At 42.9% G+C, this 20245-nt stretch overlaps 1 protein-coding gene across 2 annotated transcripts in view; it reads left to right on the forward strand.

Moving 5' to 3' along the window:
* cacna2d2a (calcium channel, voltage-dependent, alpha 2/delta subunit 2a) overlaps positions 1–20123 on the forward strand; it is a 291322-nt gene extending 271199 nt beyond the window's left edge. Inside the window, exons 22-38 of one of the 2 annotated variants that reach the window (XM_080424714.1) lie at positions 3691–3767; positions 7458–7518; positions 10023–10120; positions 10471–10561; positions 11271–11333; positions 12101–12204; positions 12604–12702; positions 13289–13380; positions 13495–13542; positions 14129–14200; positions 14305–14457; positions 14827–14879; positions 14993–15048; positions 15757–15880; positions 17212–17321; positions 18062–18144; positions 19864–20123. In XM_080424714.1, the coding sequence (XP_080280840.1) occupies positions 3691–3767; positions 7458–7518; positions 10023–10120; positions 10471–10561; positions 11271–11333; positions 12101–12204; positions 12604–12702; positions 13289–13380; positions 13495–13542; positions 14129–14200; positions 14305–14457; positions 14827–14879; positions 14993–15048; positions 15757–15880; positions 17212–17321; positions 18062–18144; positions 19864–19986 (1507 nt within the window). In that variant the 3' untranslated portion in view covers positions 19987–20123. Of the gene's footprint in view, positions 1–3690; positions 3768–7432; positions 7519–10022; positions 10121–10470; positions 10562–11270; positions 11334–12100; positions 12205–12603; positions 12703–13288; positions 13381–13494; positions 13543–14128; positions 14201–14304; positions 14458–14826; positions 14880–14992; positions 15049–15756; positions 15881–17211; positions 17322–18061; positions 18145–19863 lie in introns of both variants that reach the window. The other variant, XM_080424715.1, reaches the window with a different exon arrangement.
* Positions 20124–20245: the final 122 nt, after the last annotated feature.

Consider the following 20245-nt stretch of genomic DNA (forward strand, 5'->3'; position numbering starts at 1 on the left):
CCCCACTTTGAGAACCACTGGTGTAAATGCATGTGTGTTTAGACATGCACTGAGTGAGACATCAGCCAACCAGCTCAGTGGCCTTGTGGTTAGAGTGTCCGCCCTGCGATTGGGAAGACGGTGTTCAATCCCCGGCCTGGTCATACCAAAGACCTACCTATAGACGAATCCACAGACGCGCTGCCTCTAGCTGCCTGTAGGCGGCCATTGCTGCGGTGTCGCGTCCGCGGAGCGTTGACACCGCAGCAATGGCTGTGCGCAGGGCAGCGCTCCGTGGATTCGTGTATATGGTACCCTTTGCCTCCCTGCTTGGCACTCAGCATCAAGGGTTGGATTGGGGATAAGTCCCTGCGACATTCTGTACTAGCGTCATGCCGAAGAGGTGTACTTATACATCATGGCCTGGAGGATGTACTTGTACATCATGCTGCCTCACGCTACAGAAACAGAAATTAGGCTCCTAACCTATATGTGTAACATGGCTTACCATTTGGTCCCAAAGGCTACTTAAATGCATGTGCGTTAACACATGCCCTGAGTGAGACACCAAGCTTGTCCGCTCAACGTCTGCTGCTTGTGAGCGTGTCGCTCCAACCCTTAACAAAGGAGAGGATTGTCTGAAATTTGTATTTCCCTGTTTTCAGTTCAACAAAACAGTATATTAAATCTGTTATTACCATATATAATTGCATCGTATTTGCTATTCATTGTGAATTTGCATTTTCTTAAAGGCAGATGAGGTTCGAGCGGGCACCGCACTCCCACGAGTGAAGTCAGTCGGTCCCATACGGTATATGCACATGACCATATACGGGCATAGCAGTCAAATCTGTGGCCCTTGACAACCAGGTCTCCATGTATGCCTATATATGGGCGTATCAGGTTTGTTCATGGTTATGTCTGAGTCATAGTGACATGCCTATATATGACCCGCCCCCATTAGCTAATTTTAATATAGGATATCACCGTTAAAAGATTAGTTGTGGTCCAATGTGAGCTCCAGGCGGCTTTAAGCCAGCAGCCATGCTGACAGGCGGGGAGTAGAAGTGCATACACTCGGCGCCCGTCTCTGGCCAGCTTGTCTATAACATTTTAGACGAGAAATAGGCCATGCAGTTTCTCAATCTTGACTAATTTCACATCTACAACTGCTACTTTAAAACTTTGCCATAAAAATTCTCTTCTCTCCATCGAGTCATATTGAAGTTTGATTCTGTCAGTCTCGAGTGAGTAGATGTCAAGTGTCACTTGAATGCAGACACGGTTGCTACATTGTTACTTGGCCGCTGGCCGCCGAAATTCGCTTCTCATTTGAATAAAGTTTCCAAATTCAACTTTTTGACGCTCCCCCTGTTTGCTCTGCACCGCTGTGTGGGATAGAAAATGTATGAGGAAGTGACTAGTAGGACAACCTGCTGTGACTGGATTGCAACTTCCGTCCTGCTTTCACCTAACCTTGACTTGACCACACGAGTTAGACATACTGTATGTTAAAGACTCTTGGTTGACAAGTGTCATTCATCAAACACTGATGTGTGTAAATTCATCGCCATCTATCAAGCATGGGAATAGACCAAGCCGAGGACTGAGCAGAGTTCAGTTAATTTGCCTCCTGTACACGCAATAAATGATTCATCTGAATCACCATAAATTAAGGAGCCATATTCCTTCTCCCATAAAAAGGACGACAGTATTCTAAGCACAAATTAACCGCATGGTTTATTCATCTCAAAAACTCTCAGTTGAACATTTGAGGCTCCGTTATAATGACATTTCCTCCAGGGCAACACTTTGCAAATTACATTTTATGATATTCCACAGTCCTAGAACTGCCTGATGTGTGTTCTTTTCTTTATACATCTGCTGGGAGTGTGGCTGGTTTTGTCAGCAGCTAAATCCACGTGACCACATACAGTACTCGGCACATTTCTATTAATTTGAAGCACCATAGATATACAAAGAACATAAAATACCAAACAACATAAAATGCTCTCGATTTGAGTCTATGAGATGATATGCTCCAGTCAATAGGCACATTAGATTCTTGAAGACAGGCCCTTAGGCTAACTTCAAGCACACGCACAATGAGGTTATGTAAGTATGTACTGTATATATATACACACACACACACGCACACGTACAGTATACAGTACATATTTTTTCGTTTACAAGAATGCTACGAATGGCTCTTGATGTAACATGGGCGGAGGTAGGCATGTAACGATTTATCGTAAATCGATTAAAATCGATTCAAACTGGTGACAATTTAAATCGATTTAATAAAAGATTTATTGCGACGCAAAAAGCAGAAAAGTTTTCAGTAATTTGCTACTGTATTGAAAAGAGGAGAAGAAGAGAAAACACAGTATTGTAAAAAATAATAATAATAATAATAAAAAGAGAAGAAAATACTGAATTTGTGTAAGAGAAAGAATTAAAAAAATTAAAACGTATCGTGAACCCAGTATCGTGATTCGAATCGTATCGTGAGTTGAGTGAATCGTTACATGCCTATGCCTTCCGCGGGTCACGGATAACAAGGTCCAGAGAGAGAAGCATGAGGCTGGCAGGGCACTGTGTCAGGCACCCAGGAACTGGTAGCGAGCAAAGCTGACACTGTGGGAGCCGACCCAAGGCAACATGTTCTCACTCTCAAGCCAAGACCCTGATGCTGGATAGGAGGGAGTGGAAGGCAGAGATCCAGGAGTCCCGATTTGGTGTTGGCTATAGTCTCTCGCGTCGCATCGTGTCTGAAAGACACATTTGCCACACGGAAATGCATGCTTTTAACCCATTCAATCCGGGAACAAATCTACAAATGTCTTCTAAATGCTAACAGTTTTTTGAAAACCGTATGTTGCTATAATGTCAGTAGTTCTCGAACTTTTTCATGTCAAGGACCACCTAAAATTATATGTATTTGGCCGCGGAAAATCTAAAATGACACAGATGTGTTCCCGGTCTTAATGGCTTAATTCAGTCTGATCAGAAGCAGGGATAAAACATATCCCCACTGGTGATAAAAAATAATAATAATGACCAGACGGGACGTCAAAAGCAGAGCCATGGATTTTCCCTCCCACCCCCCCAGCAAATCGAAACCCTGATGTAATGCTGTAATGTCATACTGTAGAATTGTCTTATGTAATTGTTTCATAAATAAAATGTAAATTAGCCTCATATTGTACATAAAAAGCATTGGCATCAGTGTGAACCTGATAATGTCACAGTCTCATGTACCATCTGTCCCAATTAATCCTCTTATGTACTGTAGGAATATTTTTATTTTATGTGACACATCACATAAAAGCCAACAGGACATATTTTTCTCTGCTATTTTTGGCTTTGGAGATAATAAGGGTTCACCAATGCAGAGCTATTTGACGAAGTACATAGATGCAATGAAGTCCCCCAGGGGTCTATAGTATTGGCCCAGTCCTTTTTTTCCTCCATACTTTAAATATTTTCCCCTAATGTTCTGGATTGCGAGGGTTCAAATGATTAAACTGCTAGTTAAATCCTGCATGTGTGTGTGTGTGTGTGTGTGTGTGTGTGTGTGTGTGTGTGTGTGTGTGTGTGTGTGTGTGTGTGTGTGTGTGTGTGTGTGTGTGTGTGTGTGTGTGTGTGTGTGTGTGTGTGTGTGTGTGTGTGTGTGTGTGTGTGTGTGTGTGTGTGTGTGTGTGTACACAGTCTGGGCTTGGTACTGCCTACATACAGTGAGAACCACATCAAAGCCAACCTGAGCGACCAGATCCTACAGGTGCAGTGTAAGTACTGGGGAACTCCCAGCATGCATCTCTCTCTCTCTCTCTCTCTCTCTCTCTCTCTCTCTCTCTCTCTCTCTCTCTCTCTCTCTCTCTCTCTCTCTCTCTTTCTCTCTATCCGTATTTCTCTCCCAAATATGACCTCCCTCTCTTACCGAGTCCTTGGTCCTCCGGTCTGCAGTCATCCGAGTGGAGCCCCGTCCTCCTGCCCCTCTCGTCCTCTCCTCTACCCGCTCTCTCTCTCTCCACGGTGTCCACCTCACAGGAACAATGTCTGGGGTCTCCAGGCTCTCCTCTCTACTGCCCCCCTAAGTCCCTCCTGTCTTCATGCTGTGCTGTTCAAACGGTGATGTTTTTTTCCTTCACACTCTTGCTGAAGAAAAAAACAAACCACTGAAATGTCAGAAAGGTGAAAGCTGTGGTTTTAACTGTGTGTTACGAAAGGGGAAAATAATGGTGACCGTGTGCTATTATTTTTTTGGCCAAATGCTCTCGCCTCTTCTACCGACCAAAAGTAATGATTCTGAAGCATCCCCGTGTTGTTGATAGTCTTTGATGTTTTTCTGAATGAACTGTGAAAACAGGCATGCTTTTCACTTCCTTCTTATTATTTATTTACTTACTTACTGGTTTTTTTTATTATACTTTTTTTCTCTGTATACTTTTTTCCCCCCCGTAGTTCTCTGTGTGTGTGTGAATGTTTTCTGTTGGACTGCTGACTGTGAGATGTTCTCTGGTCTTTGGAATCATTCAGTATGGGAACTCCCACACAAGCACAGTCCTCATCCACTGTGGGAGTTGTGGGGTTTTTGTGAGTCTGAATGGAGACATCTGTTGTCTCGCTCATTCGTTCTCTCTCCAGACCCTCTTTTTCCTGACTTGCATTGTATTTTCTTTTTGTGAGTTTTTCAACTCCTCCATGGTTAACTTTCACAATGCTGGTTTTCGTCTGTCTTTGAACATTTATTGTTTCCTTTTCACTTACATTTCCTTCTGTTTGATTTTCCGTTATTATCCTCGTTTCGTTTTGTCTTTTTCTTCCCACGTCATTTCTTCAGTTCCTTGTTTTGCTCTTGCAAATAAGACGTTTGCTCTTCATTTCTTGTTTTTCTTTTTGTGTCTTTGCTTTTTCTTTTCTTGTCTCGTTTTGACTTAATTGGTTTTCCTTCCTTTTTGAGAAAACAATATTTTTATTCAAACCAGTAATTGAATAAAATATTGTCTGTGACCCTCCCTTCCCACCCGATTCCCCTATTTCTTTTCTTGCTCACTTCTACTCCAGCCGGATTCCGCTCACCGGGCAAGTATACATCATATTGGTCCACGTCTTCTTACCTTTTACTTCCTATACTCCCTCACCGCTGACAACCCCCCCCCCCTCCTCTCGTCCTGAACCTCTCTGCTGCCCCCCCCCCGTACCTCCCTCCAAACTCTCACCTGTCCCAGCCTGCTTGCCTCTGTTCCTGCCCGTCTTACCTCGTCCTAGTTCCTTCTTTCTCTCCTCTTGCTACTCTTCCTCCTTTTCTCCTCCTCAAGCCCCGATTCATACTTCGTCGCGCGCCATGAATAGCTATACCTACAAGCTTGTAGTTTGGGGCTATTCTTGGTCGTTCTCCGCGCGCGACGGAGCATCCATTAGGCTTCACCCTCCTCCTCCACCCACACCCCCCACCCTTCTCTGCTGCAGCTCAGATCCCACATCTCTCTCACGATGGCTCTTCCAGTCCCCTAAACCTCCCCCACCTCCCCCCCCCCGGCCCCACCTCCTCCCGTCCAATGTCAAGCGTCTCCTCTGCTCCAGTCACACAACTAAACGCCTTCCTACGTCCTGACGGAAGACAGACATTCATGTTCTCTGTTTAAACTTGTCTTTTTGTGTCTCCCCCCACCCCTTTACCCCAACCCTCTCTGTGGAGGATCTCGCAACGGGTCGTTGTCTCTCTCTACTCTCTCATCTCTCCTCTAGCATTTCTCTCTCTCTCGAGTCACGTTTCTGTCTTTTGTCATTCTCCTCTTTTTCCCTCCACCCCTTTCTGCCTCTGTTTCATTCTGTCTTTCTCTCTTTTTTCATTCTCTTTAAAATGTCATGTTAGCTAAGACGTGTCCTAACTACTCGATGGATCTACACAAAAAAATAACCTTATTAGATACCCTAAGAAGTAAGAACGTAACAATGACTATAAGAGCTCTAAAGACTTTTAAAGTATGAACATGTTCACTTGTATATAAACACACATCTTAACCACTTAAACCCTATTGTTGACCGGGGTCGGCCAGGGGTCACTTGGGCCCCGTCCTTTTTCCCTCTACACCAAATCTCTTAGCTGAAAGTAGCCGATCTACAAGCTCACAGCTTTACTTCTAGAGCTTGTAGATCTGCTACTTTCACTGAATGTTCACATATTGACATACTGTATCTGAACCATTGACTTCTAGTATGACATGTCCAGAATAGTGTGCAAACAGCTTTACCCCGAACTATGACATAAGAGCATAGAATACAACTAGCATTTTATTTTATTAAAGATTATTTATTAATTCATTAAATAAATAAATAGATATTCTACACAAATGATATGTTGAAACAAATGTGAATGGTAAAAAAAAAAAAAAAAAAAAATATGGATACAGTAGATAGACTTACTGTAAGTATAGAGTACAGAAATAAACCTTAAAGCGCTTTGACTTCACTTTGACGTAGCAGTCTCCTTGACGAAGGGTAAATAAAAGGCCACATCATACTCTCTGATCTAAACCTCAGGCGTCCTGCTGACTGAGCCTGCTGAGCCGCGTGCCTCCTGCCCACCCAGGTCCTGTCATGTTGTTGGGTGTCAGAGTGCCCCATGGCAACAGCACCCCACCCAGCGGCCTCGTTTGTCGTCCCTCCCCTGTAATCCCCTGTCTCCATCAGCTTGTCTCCCCTCCCCTCTCACCCCTCAGACTGCCTGCAGGGCATGGCACGGCCACACCACGATCCACGGCTAAAACGTTGACGCGGATGTGCAAGGCATTGTGGGCGCAATACTACCTGGGCACTCGATTGATTTAGCTGTTTAAGAAGTATTGTGTTCTGTCTCCCAATTACAGGTCTGAAATGACGACACTAGAAACATGCTGGATATGTAGGCGCTTAACTTGTGTCTGCTTAGGATTCTCTCTTTGCCTAAGTTGCCCTTCCAAATGCCCTTCACAATGCAGTGCACCTCCTCTCATTATGTGTCTCTCGGTGCCCTCTCCCCTGCCAGTCTGAGGGGTGACCACTTCCATCAGGACCCCCCGCGCCACCCACCTCCCCCCCTGCAATAGTTGGCCATGTTGATGCCTGCCTGAAACAAAAAAGCACTCGTTTTGTGGTTCATTTCTGTCTGAGAACTTGCTTCTTGACGTGTGTAAGTCAGTTCTCAGACATCCAAAACAAAATTAGACTGAAAACCAAAAAAATCACACCAAAGATCGCTGTACGATGCTGCGACGGCAGCGACAATCGGATTTTGAGTCGATTCAGGTTTAACATTTGACGAGGCACCATATTGGCTAACACTGGTGTACCCCCATAATTCCTCAGTGTTGCTATGGTACAGTCCCCTTCTCTGCGTCCCTGCACCTCTGAAGAACAACTGCTGTTTTTTTTTCCCACAACCCGCTGCTCGGCGCGTGGCTCTTCCCAGATAATCTTCCCCCTTTCTGTTGCAGATTTTGAATCACTGCTGCCAAACAGTTTTGAATCTGAAGGACATGTGTTCATAGCACCCAGGTAGCCCTGTGTGAATGCTTGCTGTCTTCCCATTGTGTGGATCAGTGGTTCTCAAACTTTTTTTTATTTTTATTTCAAGGTCACCCATAGTCTCGCAAGACTGTTGCCTCCCACAATGTTCAAATGCTTCCGTTATACAGTCTGGAGCACGGCAGCAACACACTCTCACTCCCCAAAATGCATATCGTGACTTTCTTGGGCCAAATGTGACCAAACGTCAAAAAGTGCCGAAAAACTGTTAAAACGACGGAGACGCGCCGTCTAAAGCGGACTTGAGCCACGAGAGGCACCGCAGAGCGAGCCGTCAGGCGAGCAAGTCGCCGTGCCGAGCGTTGCGAAGTCCGCTTCAGCTGACTCAGCGCCGTTCGAGTTAATGTCCCGATAGGGACAGAATCATCACTCATATCCCCCCTAGTCAACATTTGCAGTTTTAGCCCCCCCCCTTCCAGTCAAACGTTTGACCTCTTGGGACGTCCGTCCCAAGAAGTCACCCGTTTGCCGTCTTGGGAGTGAGCGCTGAAAATGATCCGGGGATAAAGTGCACCTCTCCATCCGGTTCCATCTTGTCTTTGCAGTCGTGTAAATTTGTCTTACTGTAAATCAAATTATTCGAAGCGTAATATTTTATATATATTTTAAAATATATTTTAAAATATATTTTCTTGAATGGAAATGACAGATGACAGCTTCCTTTCTCAGCTTTCGGGAGGTGTAGTTCCAGAGTCTATAGTATATATAGCATTCGGAGATTGTGGAATGGAAGTCTGGCCACTTGAGACTAGGACACCCATAACTCTGAGAGTGTACACATGTCTGTCCGTACACTCTCAGAGTTACAGACCTGTAAGGGTCCATTTGGTTCCATTTTTACACTCTCATTTGGAACCCTCTCAAGGAACCCTGAGGGTCCTTGGACCCCACTTTGAGAACCACTGGTGTGGATGGTCATCCGTGTTTTGGGGTTTGCTCCATCTCTTTTAGCCCTCACCATTATCGTCTGTTTATTATCCACTATCCTGAGTTACACGTTTCATTTTAAGGTGTCTGCGTTTTTGCATTGTGTGTAAAATGGTTGGTTTTCATTCTTTCTGTCCTCTTTTCTTCTTTTTTCCATTGTGTGTGGTTTTGTGCACTTATAGTGAGAAATGCTACAAGCTGTGGTGGAAAGTAACAACATTTTACTCAAGTACTGTACTTAAGTACAATTTTGAGGTACTTGTATATTACTTGAGTATTTCCATTTTATGCTACTTTAAATTCCCACTCCACAACATTTCAGGGGGAAATATTGTACTTTCTACTCCACTATATTTAGTTGACAGCTTTACTCATAACACTGTAGACACAATGGATAATCTAACAAGCTTTTAAAATAATTTTGTTACTAGGTTGGGAACCACTGGACTAAACTAGTAGTTCAAACTCAGCTACAACGGTAACATGCTGCTTACACACTTCAGTATTCATTATCTAATAATTATATCATCATAATATATCAGTCAGAGGGTCCAAACCAAAATTATAAGTATGTTGCTGCTAATATGTATGTATTTTTACCCAAGCAGGATTTTTCATGGAGGGATTTTACACATTGATATTTTGGTACTTTTGGTTAGTATTTCTTCCACCTCTGGCTACAAGACATATGAGTCAATAAATAAAAAAGTAATAAAATAGAATTCATCATAAGCCTAATATTTGGAATCCAGTGGACTCCCCTATCCTCCATAATAAAATGATTTGATAAATCTCTCTCCTATAGCATGCCAAAACCCCTTTGCATGCTGCCATGGTCATGCTGCATGTTTGTATCTGTTAATATGTTTAGTTATTAATTGAAGTCCTGTAAATTTAAGATGAATATAATTGCAACAAACAAGTAAATTATGTGATAAAAATCTTGTTTGCGTGCACCCTTTTTACTGTTTTTTAAATCAAATCGTAGACCTCAGACTGCGACCTTATATTCCGAAAGGCCGACAAACAAACTCACGCCTTCATTGTTCTGCCTCTGCTGTGCTCAGCAATCCAATCCATATTTCACTTTGACTGACAGCCCTGCTGTCAGCATATTGGAATATGCCCTTGGGACATGCACGCTATATAAGAAACTGTGGCGGACGTGCAGATGTGCTCATGAATCCCAAAGTAGTGTTATGCCTGATTTATGCTTAGTAGTGCATCATGTTGCGTACCTGAAATAGCCGATCGACAAGCTCACAATGCGTTGATCTGCGATGCATTGTGAGCTTGTAGATCGGCTATTTTGGGTGCACACCACTGGCGCGCAACTCAGTATAAATCAGCCTTATCCTGTGGTATAAGGAAAGGAGGCAAGAAGGAGCATAAATGTTCCATTTCTGTGTGTGTGTGTGTGTGTGTGTGTGTGTGTGTGTGTGTGTGTGTGTGTGTGTGTGCGTGTGCGCGCGCGTGTGTGTGTGTGTTGGTGTTTAACGTTCTCTCCTGAATCTAAAAGAAGCATCTGTGGGCTCATCTCTCCTCAGGGAGTACTGCAATGATCTAGAACTCACCAACAACAACACAGAGTTCCTGCTGAACTTCATCGCTCTCATGGAGAAGGAGACGCCCGACTCTAAACAATGTGAGCTTGTCTTCGTCGCTTCTTATTCTCTCCAGTCTCCACTCACTCACACACTGGTTGTCTGATGTTATTGCGCCGTAGGTCTGCGAGCCGTCTAAGAGAGGGCTCTTTGTGTGTGTGTGTGTGTGTGTGTGTGTGTGTGTGTGTGTGTGTGTGTGTGCGCGTGTGCGTGTGTTGCACAAACCCCTGGACTGATCATCGGCAAACTTTGTATGCACACTGCCAGTAGGCCACAGAAGTATCTCCACTATTCTTTTTTTTACATGGACCCACAGCGTTTCTATGTGGATCCCGAGATACACATAATGTCTTCTGGTTTGCTTTTTTAACTCTGTCTTTAATTTGTCCAGGTGACAATCTGCTCCTTCATAACTTGATTCTGGACACGGGCATCATCAGACAACTGGTGGAGAAGGTGTGGAAGAATAAAGATTTGAACACGTGAGTAGAGTCTCATAGACTGCTTCCAGTGCCTGTTCTGTATCAGGGCCCACGATGATCAATCAATCGATTGTGTTCCACCTTGGATCAATGGAACTATACTTATACATATTTCTTATTTTCCATTTATTGTTATGGATAAAAATTGCTGCTATTATGCAATTCTATTATTGATTCACTAGATTCTGTATATGTTGATAGATCTACAGTATGTGTCTAATATTATATTATACATTATGCTATCTATTGTTATATTACATATTATGGTTTCTATTTGCTATTATTTTTGTTACCATACTTTAGTATTTGTTTTTTAGGGCTCTCGTTAGGAAGGCCACCTGACAAGCCCCTTTTTTGGCCTATCCGGCACATCACATTTTTGTCTTTTTTACAATTTTTAATTTACTGTTTTATTTTCTCTTCCTTTCCCATGTGTTTCTTTTTAACTATGTGCAACTACACTACACGATACTAAACTGAACTAACATATTATACTTTTAGTTGATACATTTTTATTTATTTATATTAATTATCATTCAAATCGTAGTGTTTTGCCAATAATTTGGTGGCCCACTGGCGATATCCTGTCGGCCCGCCAGTGGGCCCCAGCCCACCCTTTGGGAATCGCTGCTTTAGACCATTCCAGGCTTTGCAAGCGTTACACAAACGTTTCACATCTTAACATCTTCCTTTCTCTCCTCTCCCCTAGCTATGGGTTTCTAGCCCTGTTCGCTGCGACGGATGGAGGTCTCACAAGAGTGTTTCCCAACAAGTATGTACTGTATGTTTACACAAGATTTTTGTGTTTGTTGTTGCTGTCGCAGCTTTGTTGTTCTGCTGTGACATCCACGCATTTCAGTTTAAGACTTTTTTCATGAGTGGGTTTTCAGCAGTGTTGCCAAGTCTGCTTATTTTAAACGACTTTGGGCTTGTTTTTCTGTAAAGTCGCTTGTAAATATTGGTAGTTGCGAGTTGTGTTTTTTTTGGGGGGCTTGTTTCTAAAGTGTAGTTGCTTATTTGGGTTTTCAAACATTTTCATTTGAAGGACCCCCTAATTAATTTGTATTTGTCCACGGACCCTCGTCTGAAAATATTTTCTGCCAGGGACCCCCATACACAATTTGTGTTGCTAAAAATGTTTCAAAAATATTCAAGATTTTCAATTTTTTTCCAAGATAGAAAAACAAATAGCAATGCGACGCACTGTGAGCTAGATCGTCTATTTTCAAATAGCCGATGAATTTGGGGTTCAAGTGGTAAAACTGGTCGCTCCTTTTGGGCGTTTTTGTAGACCTGTCCGTTTCTCTCGCAAAATCTGGCAACACTGGTGTGGAGTTGTAAAGACCTAAATGGCCCATAAACATCTGAGATAAGCTGTGAGCCGGGGAGGGAAATGGGTGCCTGTCACAGATTTATGGTGTACTGGTGTACTGACCCTGTCCGTGGTGTTCTTTATAGTGTACTGGTATACTGACCCTGTCCGTGGTGTTCTTTATGGTGTACTGGTGTACTGACCCTGTCCGTGGTGTTCAATATCAGGGCTGCAGAGACGTGGGAGGAGGACCCCGAGCCTTTTAACGCCACGTATTACCGACGCAGTCTGGACAACAAGGGCTACATCTTCCGTGCGCCTTTTCGGACAGGTGAGCCACGCTCTTACAGTTTGGCCATATTCAATGGAGGGAAGGAACTAAGAACATTTCCTCAAGTACTGTACTCAAGTACAGTTTTGAGGTACTTTTACTTTACTTGAGTATGTCAATTTATATATATATATATATATATATATATATATATATATATATATATATATATACAGTATATATATATAGGCTGTATACTTTTACTGAAGTAAAATATTGAATACAGGATTATTACTTGTAACAGTATTTCTACATTATGGTTTTGCTACTTTTTACTTGTGAGTACTTTTTTCCACGACTGGCCATACTGTATCTCCAACAAAGACATAGCATGTTGTTGTTGTTGGCTGTCCCTGACTGCGTTTCTGTCCGGCATTTCTGTTTGTTTCGGCATGGCAGCGAGGGACGAGGAGCTCAACCCAGACAATGACACCATAGGGGTGCTGGTTAGCACGGCGGTGGAGATCACCGTGGGAGGGAAGACCGTCAAACCCGCAGGTGGGCCCCGCATTGACAAAAGAGAGCGTAGTTCCTCACTGTTAGACACAGATGGATTTTTGGAGGAATTATCTCACTAGGCAAAGATACATATAATTCTAAAATATTGTTGCCAATAGAGGACAAAACAAATTTTTCACGTATTTATTTGGCATTTATTTATTTATTTTGGCCAAATAAACAAGTGGAAACGTTAGTATTTGTGACAACAAAGCTTACTTTGTGACAATGAAGCTTACCTCAATGCTCACGCATACGCATAAGCGTTGAAGTTTTTTGTGTGCCAAATAAATATGTGGAAAAAAAAATATTTTGTCTATTGACTTGAAGTTTGGGATGTGCTATCTTTTTCATATTTGGGATAATTATGTATACTGGATTTTGGGTTTAGCACCCACACTCGCACTGAGAAATCGCACTGTTGACGCGAAACGTCTTTATCTAACTCATGCGTATAATTCTCTGTTCGTCCTCTTTTGTGTGCTAACGTTATGTGTGTGTGTTTGTTTGTGTGTTGGCGTGTGCATGTGTCTGCATGCTCGTTTCTCGTTCTCTCTCTGTTGTTTCTGTGTATCTTTTCCACCAGTGGTTGGAGTGAAACTGGACCTGGAGGCCTGGACGGACAAGTTCAAGATCCTGGCCAGCAACCACACCGATAACCGCCAAGGCTCAAACACGGTACAATAATGATTAATACAATGTTGATGGCAAAACCTATGGCACCATGGAAATTCATCAGGATATTGAATCATTCCTTTTATTTATACAATGTCATTTTATTTTCCGTGGCAGTGTGGACCAAACAGCGGCTGTGAGATGGACTGTGAAGCCAACAGTGATGTAAGTCTGTCATCGTATGACATTTTGAATGAGCTCCCTGGGCTAAAGTTAAAGGCGATCCGTTGTCACATGCACTATACCAGCATTGCGAAATTATTGTATTTCAAGCATACTGTATATAGCCATGATTCTCAACCTTTTTTAATTTCAAGGATATGCATATGCATTAGGCCATGGACCCCTATTTGATAAAAAAAAACATTATGAAGGTTAAAAAGTAATTTAGATGCATGTTATTTAGACAAATGCTAGGTTCATTGTGTACCTGATATCCTATAGTATCCTATAGTTTCAATGTACATATCATTTTTTGATAATATATTGTTTAGACTGGTTCTTGGTTTACCTGTGATCCTAGTTTACTGAGACTGTACAAAATGGTGTACCCTTAAACCATTAAAACCTGGAAAACATCTGTGTCATTTTCGATTTTAGCATTGGCTATTCAAAAATAGCAGATCTACAATCTTCGTGCCATACTGCAAGCTTGTACATCTGCTATTTGTGTGAAATGTTTAATCTTCTCTTCTGGGGGTCCCTGGCACAATTGTCGCTTCTTCTCACAAAGCACGTTTTCTGTTTGCAGGACCTCCTGTGTTATTTGATAGATGATGGAGGATTCCTTATCATGTCCAACCAGAAAGAGGATTGGAACAAGGTGACATGAAGTGACTTTTTCATTCTCCCGCCGGTAGTTTGTCTCTTTGGTGTGTGAATCCTGGCCACTGCCTATAACCGCTTTTATTCCCTGTCCACCTCCAGGTTGGCATGTTCTTCAGTGAGGTGGACCCCTACCTGATGTACGCTCTCTATAACAGCTCTTTCTACAACCGCAAGATGTCGCAAGATTACCAGTCTGTGTGTGAGCCTATACCCAGCAGCAGCCATGGAGCTGCACCCAGAGCTGCTTTTGTGGTAAGAAAATAACAGAAATTCACGGGAATGATGCCGCTTACAGTTTACACATACTGTACAACATACTGTAACGGTTCATAGTTACTATACTATCTTTACAGTACGAACAGATTACACTGTTAGTCTAGGTCTCCGCCAGGTCAGGTAGGTTATTGTGGGCCAGCAATGTTCGGAAGTCACCAATCAGGATGTAATATGAAAAATCGGAAAGACCTGTTTTGTTCAGTCTGTACATATAACTGTATATATGTACGTACGTACTTATGTATGTATGTATCTACTGTATGTATGTATATATGTATGAATTAAATTATAAGAACATACATAGTGTACTATACTTAATCCTGTTTTCTGTTTTTACATGTATAGCCTACGGTTGCAGACTTTGTGAACCTGGCTTGGTGGTCATCAGCAGCTGCATGGTAAGCTTTGCTAACTATAAAAACTAAACAGTACGATGCTATGTACACAAATACACTGCATTATTCCAGTAATCCATGAGGTGACAAGTCATTCACAAAGTCTCTTTTTCCAGGTCCTTCTTCCAGCAGTTCATATATGGAATGGCATATCACAGCTGGTTCATCACGGGTGGGTGCACAGCATAAACCTTTAGTGACTATTATATGTGTAAAAGATTATGTGTAAAAATCACCAAACAAACATTAACTATTAATTTAATGAATAAAATGTTATTCATGTTAAATGAATACTTCACCCAAAAAAAATATTTTCTATCAATTACTCACCCCGTGAAGACATTGTTGCAATTAGTGCTCTCCGTCAGGAGAGGGAGACAACGGACAAAAAGATGTATTTATATATTTATTTACAATAAGTGCACATGACGTTGCACTGTATTTGGGTAACATCGGAACTCATGGCCGATGACTGTATAGTCTGTATAAAGTCATCTTGGCTTTTCCATGTTTGTATGTTTATGTTTTTTGTGTGTTCTGTGTTTTTTTTTAAAGGGGGGGGGTAAAATAGTGAACATAATATCGTCTCTGTCGGGTGGAAACCTCATATGTCCAAAACTGTTACTTTTCAGGATTCAAATTCAAAAGTAGCAAAATTAGCAGATCCACAAGCTCAAAAGCTTCGAGCTTTTGAGCTTGTGGATCTGCTTGCAGATCTGCTACTTTTGATGCTTTTGTGTGACGCTGTAGTATGATCAAGTAGGCCGGGCATTCATTTACGAAAAAAAAAAAAAAAAGTTGGAATATGGCTATAAGAGGTTTCTGCCCGACAGCAACGATATGTTAACAAGATTGTACGTGTGTGTGTGTCACGGAACAGACAACGTGGAGGCCGAGGGTGTGGACGGCAGAGAGAGGAGCTGTGTGATGACTCAGACACAGTACTACTTCACCAACACGAGCAGTTCCTACAACATGCTGCAAGACTGTGGCAACTGCTCCAGGTCTGTGTGTACACTGGCAAATGTTGCACACGCATACACATACACATACACGCACGCACGCACATGCTCGCATCGTACTGTACAGCAGTGGTTCTCAAACTCCCAAATTGATATGTATTTGGCCGCGGACCCTCCCCATCTGAAAATGTTTTGTGCCAGGGACCCCCAGAAAAGAAGATTTATGATTTACTAGTCCATGCCCGTGGGGGGATATGCGCACATGATCTGGCAACCCGGGAGCCAGCGAACACAAAAACGCTAATAAACAGCTGACATTTGGTGAAATCGAAAAACGGGCTTCGCTGTTCCGTGCACATGGTAATGGTCAATGGCTGTTTGCTAATTCAGATCAATTGCTCCAGCCACTGAGGAGAACCGGGCAGAACAGATTTTGGGCTCACCACCACCCTCACACCACTACAGAGCTTTGGTTAAAAGTATTGAACATTTTCCAAAAATACGATATTTCTTAAAATGAAATTAAAAGATTGCAGATATACAAGCTCGCAGCATGGCACGAAGTGACGCGCTGTGAGCTTGTAGATCTTCTATTTTTGAATAGCCAACATAATGGATAAAGTGCTTAAAATTATTGTGATGCTACATGAATTACTTTAGCTGGGGACCCCCTGGACCCCCCGGACCCCTGGGACCCCACCTTGAGATCCAATGCTGTACAGTACACTACAAACAAATATAGCTGCAAATCCAGCACCGTTTGCAGGCTGGATTTATCATGGTGTCAGCACTAATTGCTGATTAAACCATATCAGAGTTAATGGAATGGTCATATCAGTGCTGTCACCATGCTAGCTGATCCATTAGCTAATGAAGGGAGTGGCGCGGGGGAAGGAGTTGATGTTCGTTCTCTCTCCCCCCTCTCCCTCCTCTTTCTCTTCTCTCTCTCCCTCCCCCTTCTCTCTCTCCCTCTCTCTCTCCCTTTCTCTCTTTCCCTTTCTCTTCTCTCTCTCTCCCCCCCTCTCTCTGTCTCTCTGTCCCTTTCTCTCTCTCATTCTCATTTCTCTCTCTTCCTACCCTCTCTCCCTCTCCCCCATTCCCTGTGTGTGTGTGTGTGTGTGTGTGTGTGTGTGTGTGTGTGTGTGTGTGTGTGTGTGTGTGTGTGTGTGTGTGTGTGTGTGTGTGTGTGTGTGTGTGTGTGTGTGTGTGTGTGTGTGTGTGTGTGCGTGCGTGCGTGCGTGCGTGCGTGCGTGCGTGCGTGCGTGCGTGCGTGTGTGTGTGTGTCTCTCCCCCCCTCCCCCCCCCCTCTCTCTCTCCCCTTCTCTCTCTCTCCCTCTCCCCCCCTCCCTCTCTCTCTCTCTCTCTCTCTGCAGGCTGTTCCATGCCAAGAGGATAAACAACACCAACCTGCTGTTTGTGGTGGCGGAGAAGTTGCCTTGCAACACCTGTGAGATAGAAAAGCTCTCCCAGGACGAAGTGGAGTGTATCCTTCTTTCTTCACACATGCCTCGCCAGCTGGCAGGAACCAAAAACTCTCTTAATCGCCGGCTTCCATCTCTTTATTGTCATTCTATCTTTGTCCGCGGCTCAGCTGCGCCAACTTTTTCATCGTTACGTTCAAGGTTATTGTAATTTTCCGGCGTTGAATTATGCCCCCCCCCAACTCATTTGTATTCGTGTCTTTGTGTCCACGTTCGTAACTGTGAGAGCTGGAGTGGGCCGTCGGTGTGTAATAGAACTAACTATTTTGGTGGGGAACATTTGGCAGAAATAGCCGATATACAAGCAATTCGGTCTACTAGCGATCTACAAACTCACAATGCATCGCACACAACGCATTGTGAGCTTGTTTTCAGCTATTTCTGGAAAAGATATTCGGTGAGGAAGGAAACAAGAGCAGACCAAGTACAGCTGCAACTCGCGTCCGCTTCACTATTAGTAGAGAGGGTTTAAGTGGTTAAACTCTTTGTCACTACACATACTCCTACGGGCTGGGGCGGCCCCTGTCACCAGAGAGTGTTGGGAGGGAGGAGTAGGACGAAGGCTCTACCTCCTCCCGGTAGGGGCTCCTCACTGGCAGTAGGATAAAACCGCAGTGACAACACACAGAAATGTGTGTGGCGAGGAATCAATTGGCATAACACCTAAATTGGGGAGAAAAGGGGGTAAAAAGAAAACGTATTTGTGATAGTCAGTAACGTTCCTTAATTGAGTCATTTCCAGACAAGAATATCAATCCCTGTGAATCACTGGCTTCGGCTCGGTATCGAAAAGGGCCCGCCATGTGCTTTGACACCAATCGATATGTAAGACTTGTCCACATCACACTGACATGCATGATGTGTAAGACTTGTTGTCCACATCACACTGACATGCATGATATGTAAGACTTGTCCACATCACACTGACATGCATGATATGTAAGACTTGTTGTCCACATCATACTGACATGCATGATATGTAAGACTTGTCCACATCACACTGACATGCATGATATGTAAGACTTGTTGTCCACATCTCACTGACATGCATGACATGAAAGACTTGTTGTCCACATCATACTGACATGCATGATATGTAAGAATTGTTGTCCACATCATACTGACATGCATGATATGTAAGACTTGTTGTCCACATCACACTGATATGCATGACATGTAAGACTTGTTGTCCACATCATACTGACATGCATGATATGTAAGACTTGTTGTCCACATCACACTGACATGCATGATATGTAAGACTTGTTGTCCACATCATACTGACATACATGATATGTAAGACTCGTCCACATCACACTGACATGCATGATATGTAAGACTTGTTGTCCACATCATACTGACATGCATGATATGTAAGACTTGTTGTCACATCATACTGACATGCATGATACGTAAGACTTGTCCACATCATACTGACATGCATGATACGTAAGACTTGTCCACATCATACTGACATGCATGATATGTAAGACTTGTCCACATCATACTGACATCACATGCATGATACGTAAGACTTAATTGTCCACATCATACTGTCATGCTATATTATGTAAAACTTGTCCACATCATACTGACATGCATGATATGTAAGACTTGTCCACATCATACTGACAACATGCATGATATGTAAGACTTGTCCACATCATACTGACATGCTATGATTATGTAAGACTTGTCCACATCATACTGACATGCACGTGCAAACATGAACAAAAGCAAATCAGTACTTTGATCTGCCTCAAAGATGATTCCCAAAGATATTAGCCTGAATGATGCACCAATGATTATGTTAATTGTACATAGCCTGCTTGCTGCTGTCACAATTGTGTTATTCTGGACATGTGTTATTCTAGAAATAATATCCATTGGACCATTTGTAATTCCAAAAGAGCACAAATGTAAAAATGTAAATGTTAATTTGGTCACTTATATACTACATATATACACTCTCAGAGTTAAATTAAATTATATATAGATAACATTACATTTATATGAAAACAAATACTAAAAAGAAAAGAATACATCCACAGCACTTAATACAATAGTAAAATAGTGCAGTGGTCCCCAAACTTTTCTGGATCAGGGACCACTTGACCTCGTCATACGATGGTGTCACGCAGCGAAAATAGACCTCCTATTTTTGGTCCACGACACCATCATAAATTAGGCCAGTGGTTCCCAACCTCAATCGATTGTGTTCCAGTTAGGATCAATGTAACTAACTAAAATACCTAATATTATATACAGTATTTAATACCTAATAACACATTTTTCAAGGTTTTAAAGAAAGAATACCACACATGTACCGAATAAAAAATTCTTACATGACTTAATATTAATGTTGCATTATTAATATACTACACTACAGACTACAATCTTGGTGTTTTAACACGGCTTCTGTGTTAAGTGGTCAGATGGGTGGGCCGCGAACACTTGTTTTGAGATTTTCAAGTGGGCCCTGATCCAGAAAAGGTTGAGAACGGCTGGAGTAGATTCTCATGCTGTCATTTCTTCCCTCCGCAGGAGAACACATCAGACTGTGGGCGGGGCCACTCCTTCAGTCCCTCCCCTTACACCTTACTGGCCGTTCAGCTGGCTCTGCTCTACCCGGTGGTCAGCCCTCATACTCTCTCTCTCTTGCTTTAAATTCCTACTTCCTTTGCGTACCCCCCCTCCCCCACCCCCCTGTGCCCCTATGCCCTTCGCCTGCTGTAGTCATAGGTAATGTAATAATGGGACTTCCCGTCACAAACGGAGTTCGGAAGCCCAGAGTACCGCGCTATACCCAGCTATAGCTTCAGTCATTGTTGCTTATAGTGACAACCAAGCGGGGGACACTTGCGTTCCTCAGTCCGGTTTTGTCTTCATCTTAAAAAGAAGAGCGGGTGTGGCGCCCGGCTGCCCC

Source organism: Gymnoscopelus braueri (assembly GCF_963280865.1).
Source record: "Gymnoscopelus braueri genome assembly, chromosome: 3".
In the NCBI taxonomy this organism is placed as follows: Eukaryota; Metazoa; Chordata; class Actinopteri; order Myctophiformes; family Myctophidae; genus Gymnoscopelus; species Gymnoscopelus braueri.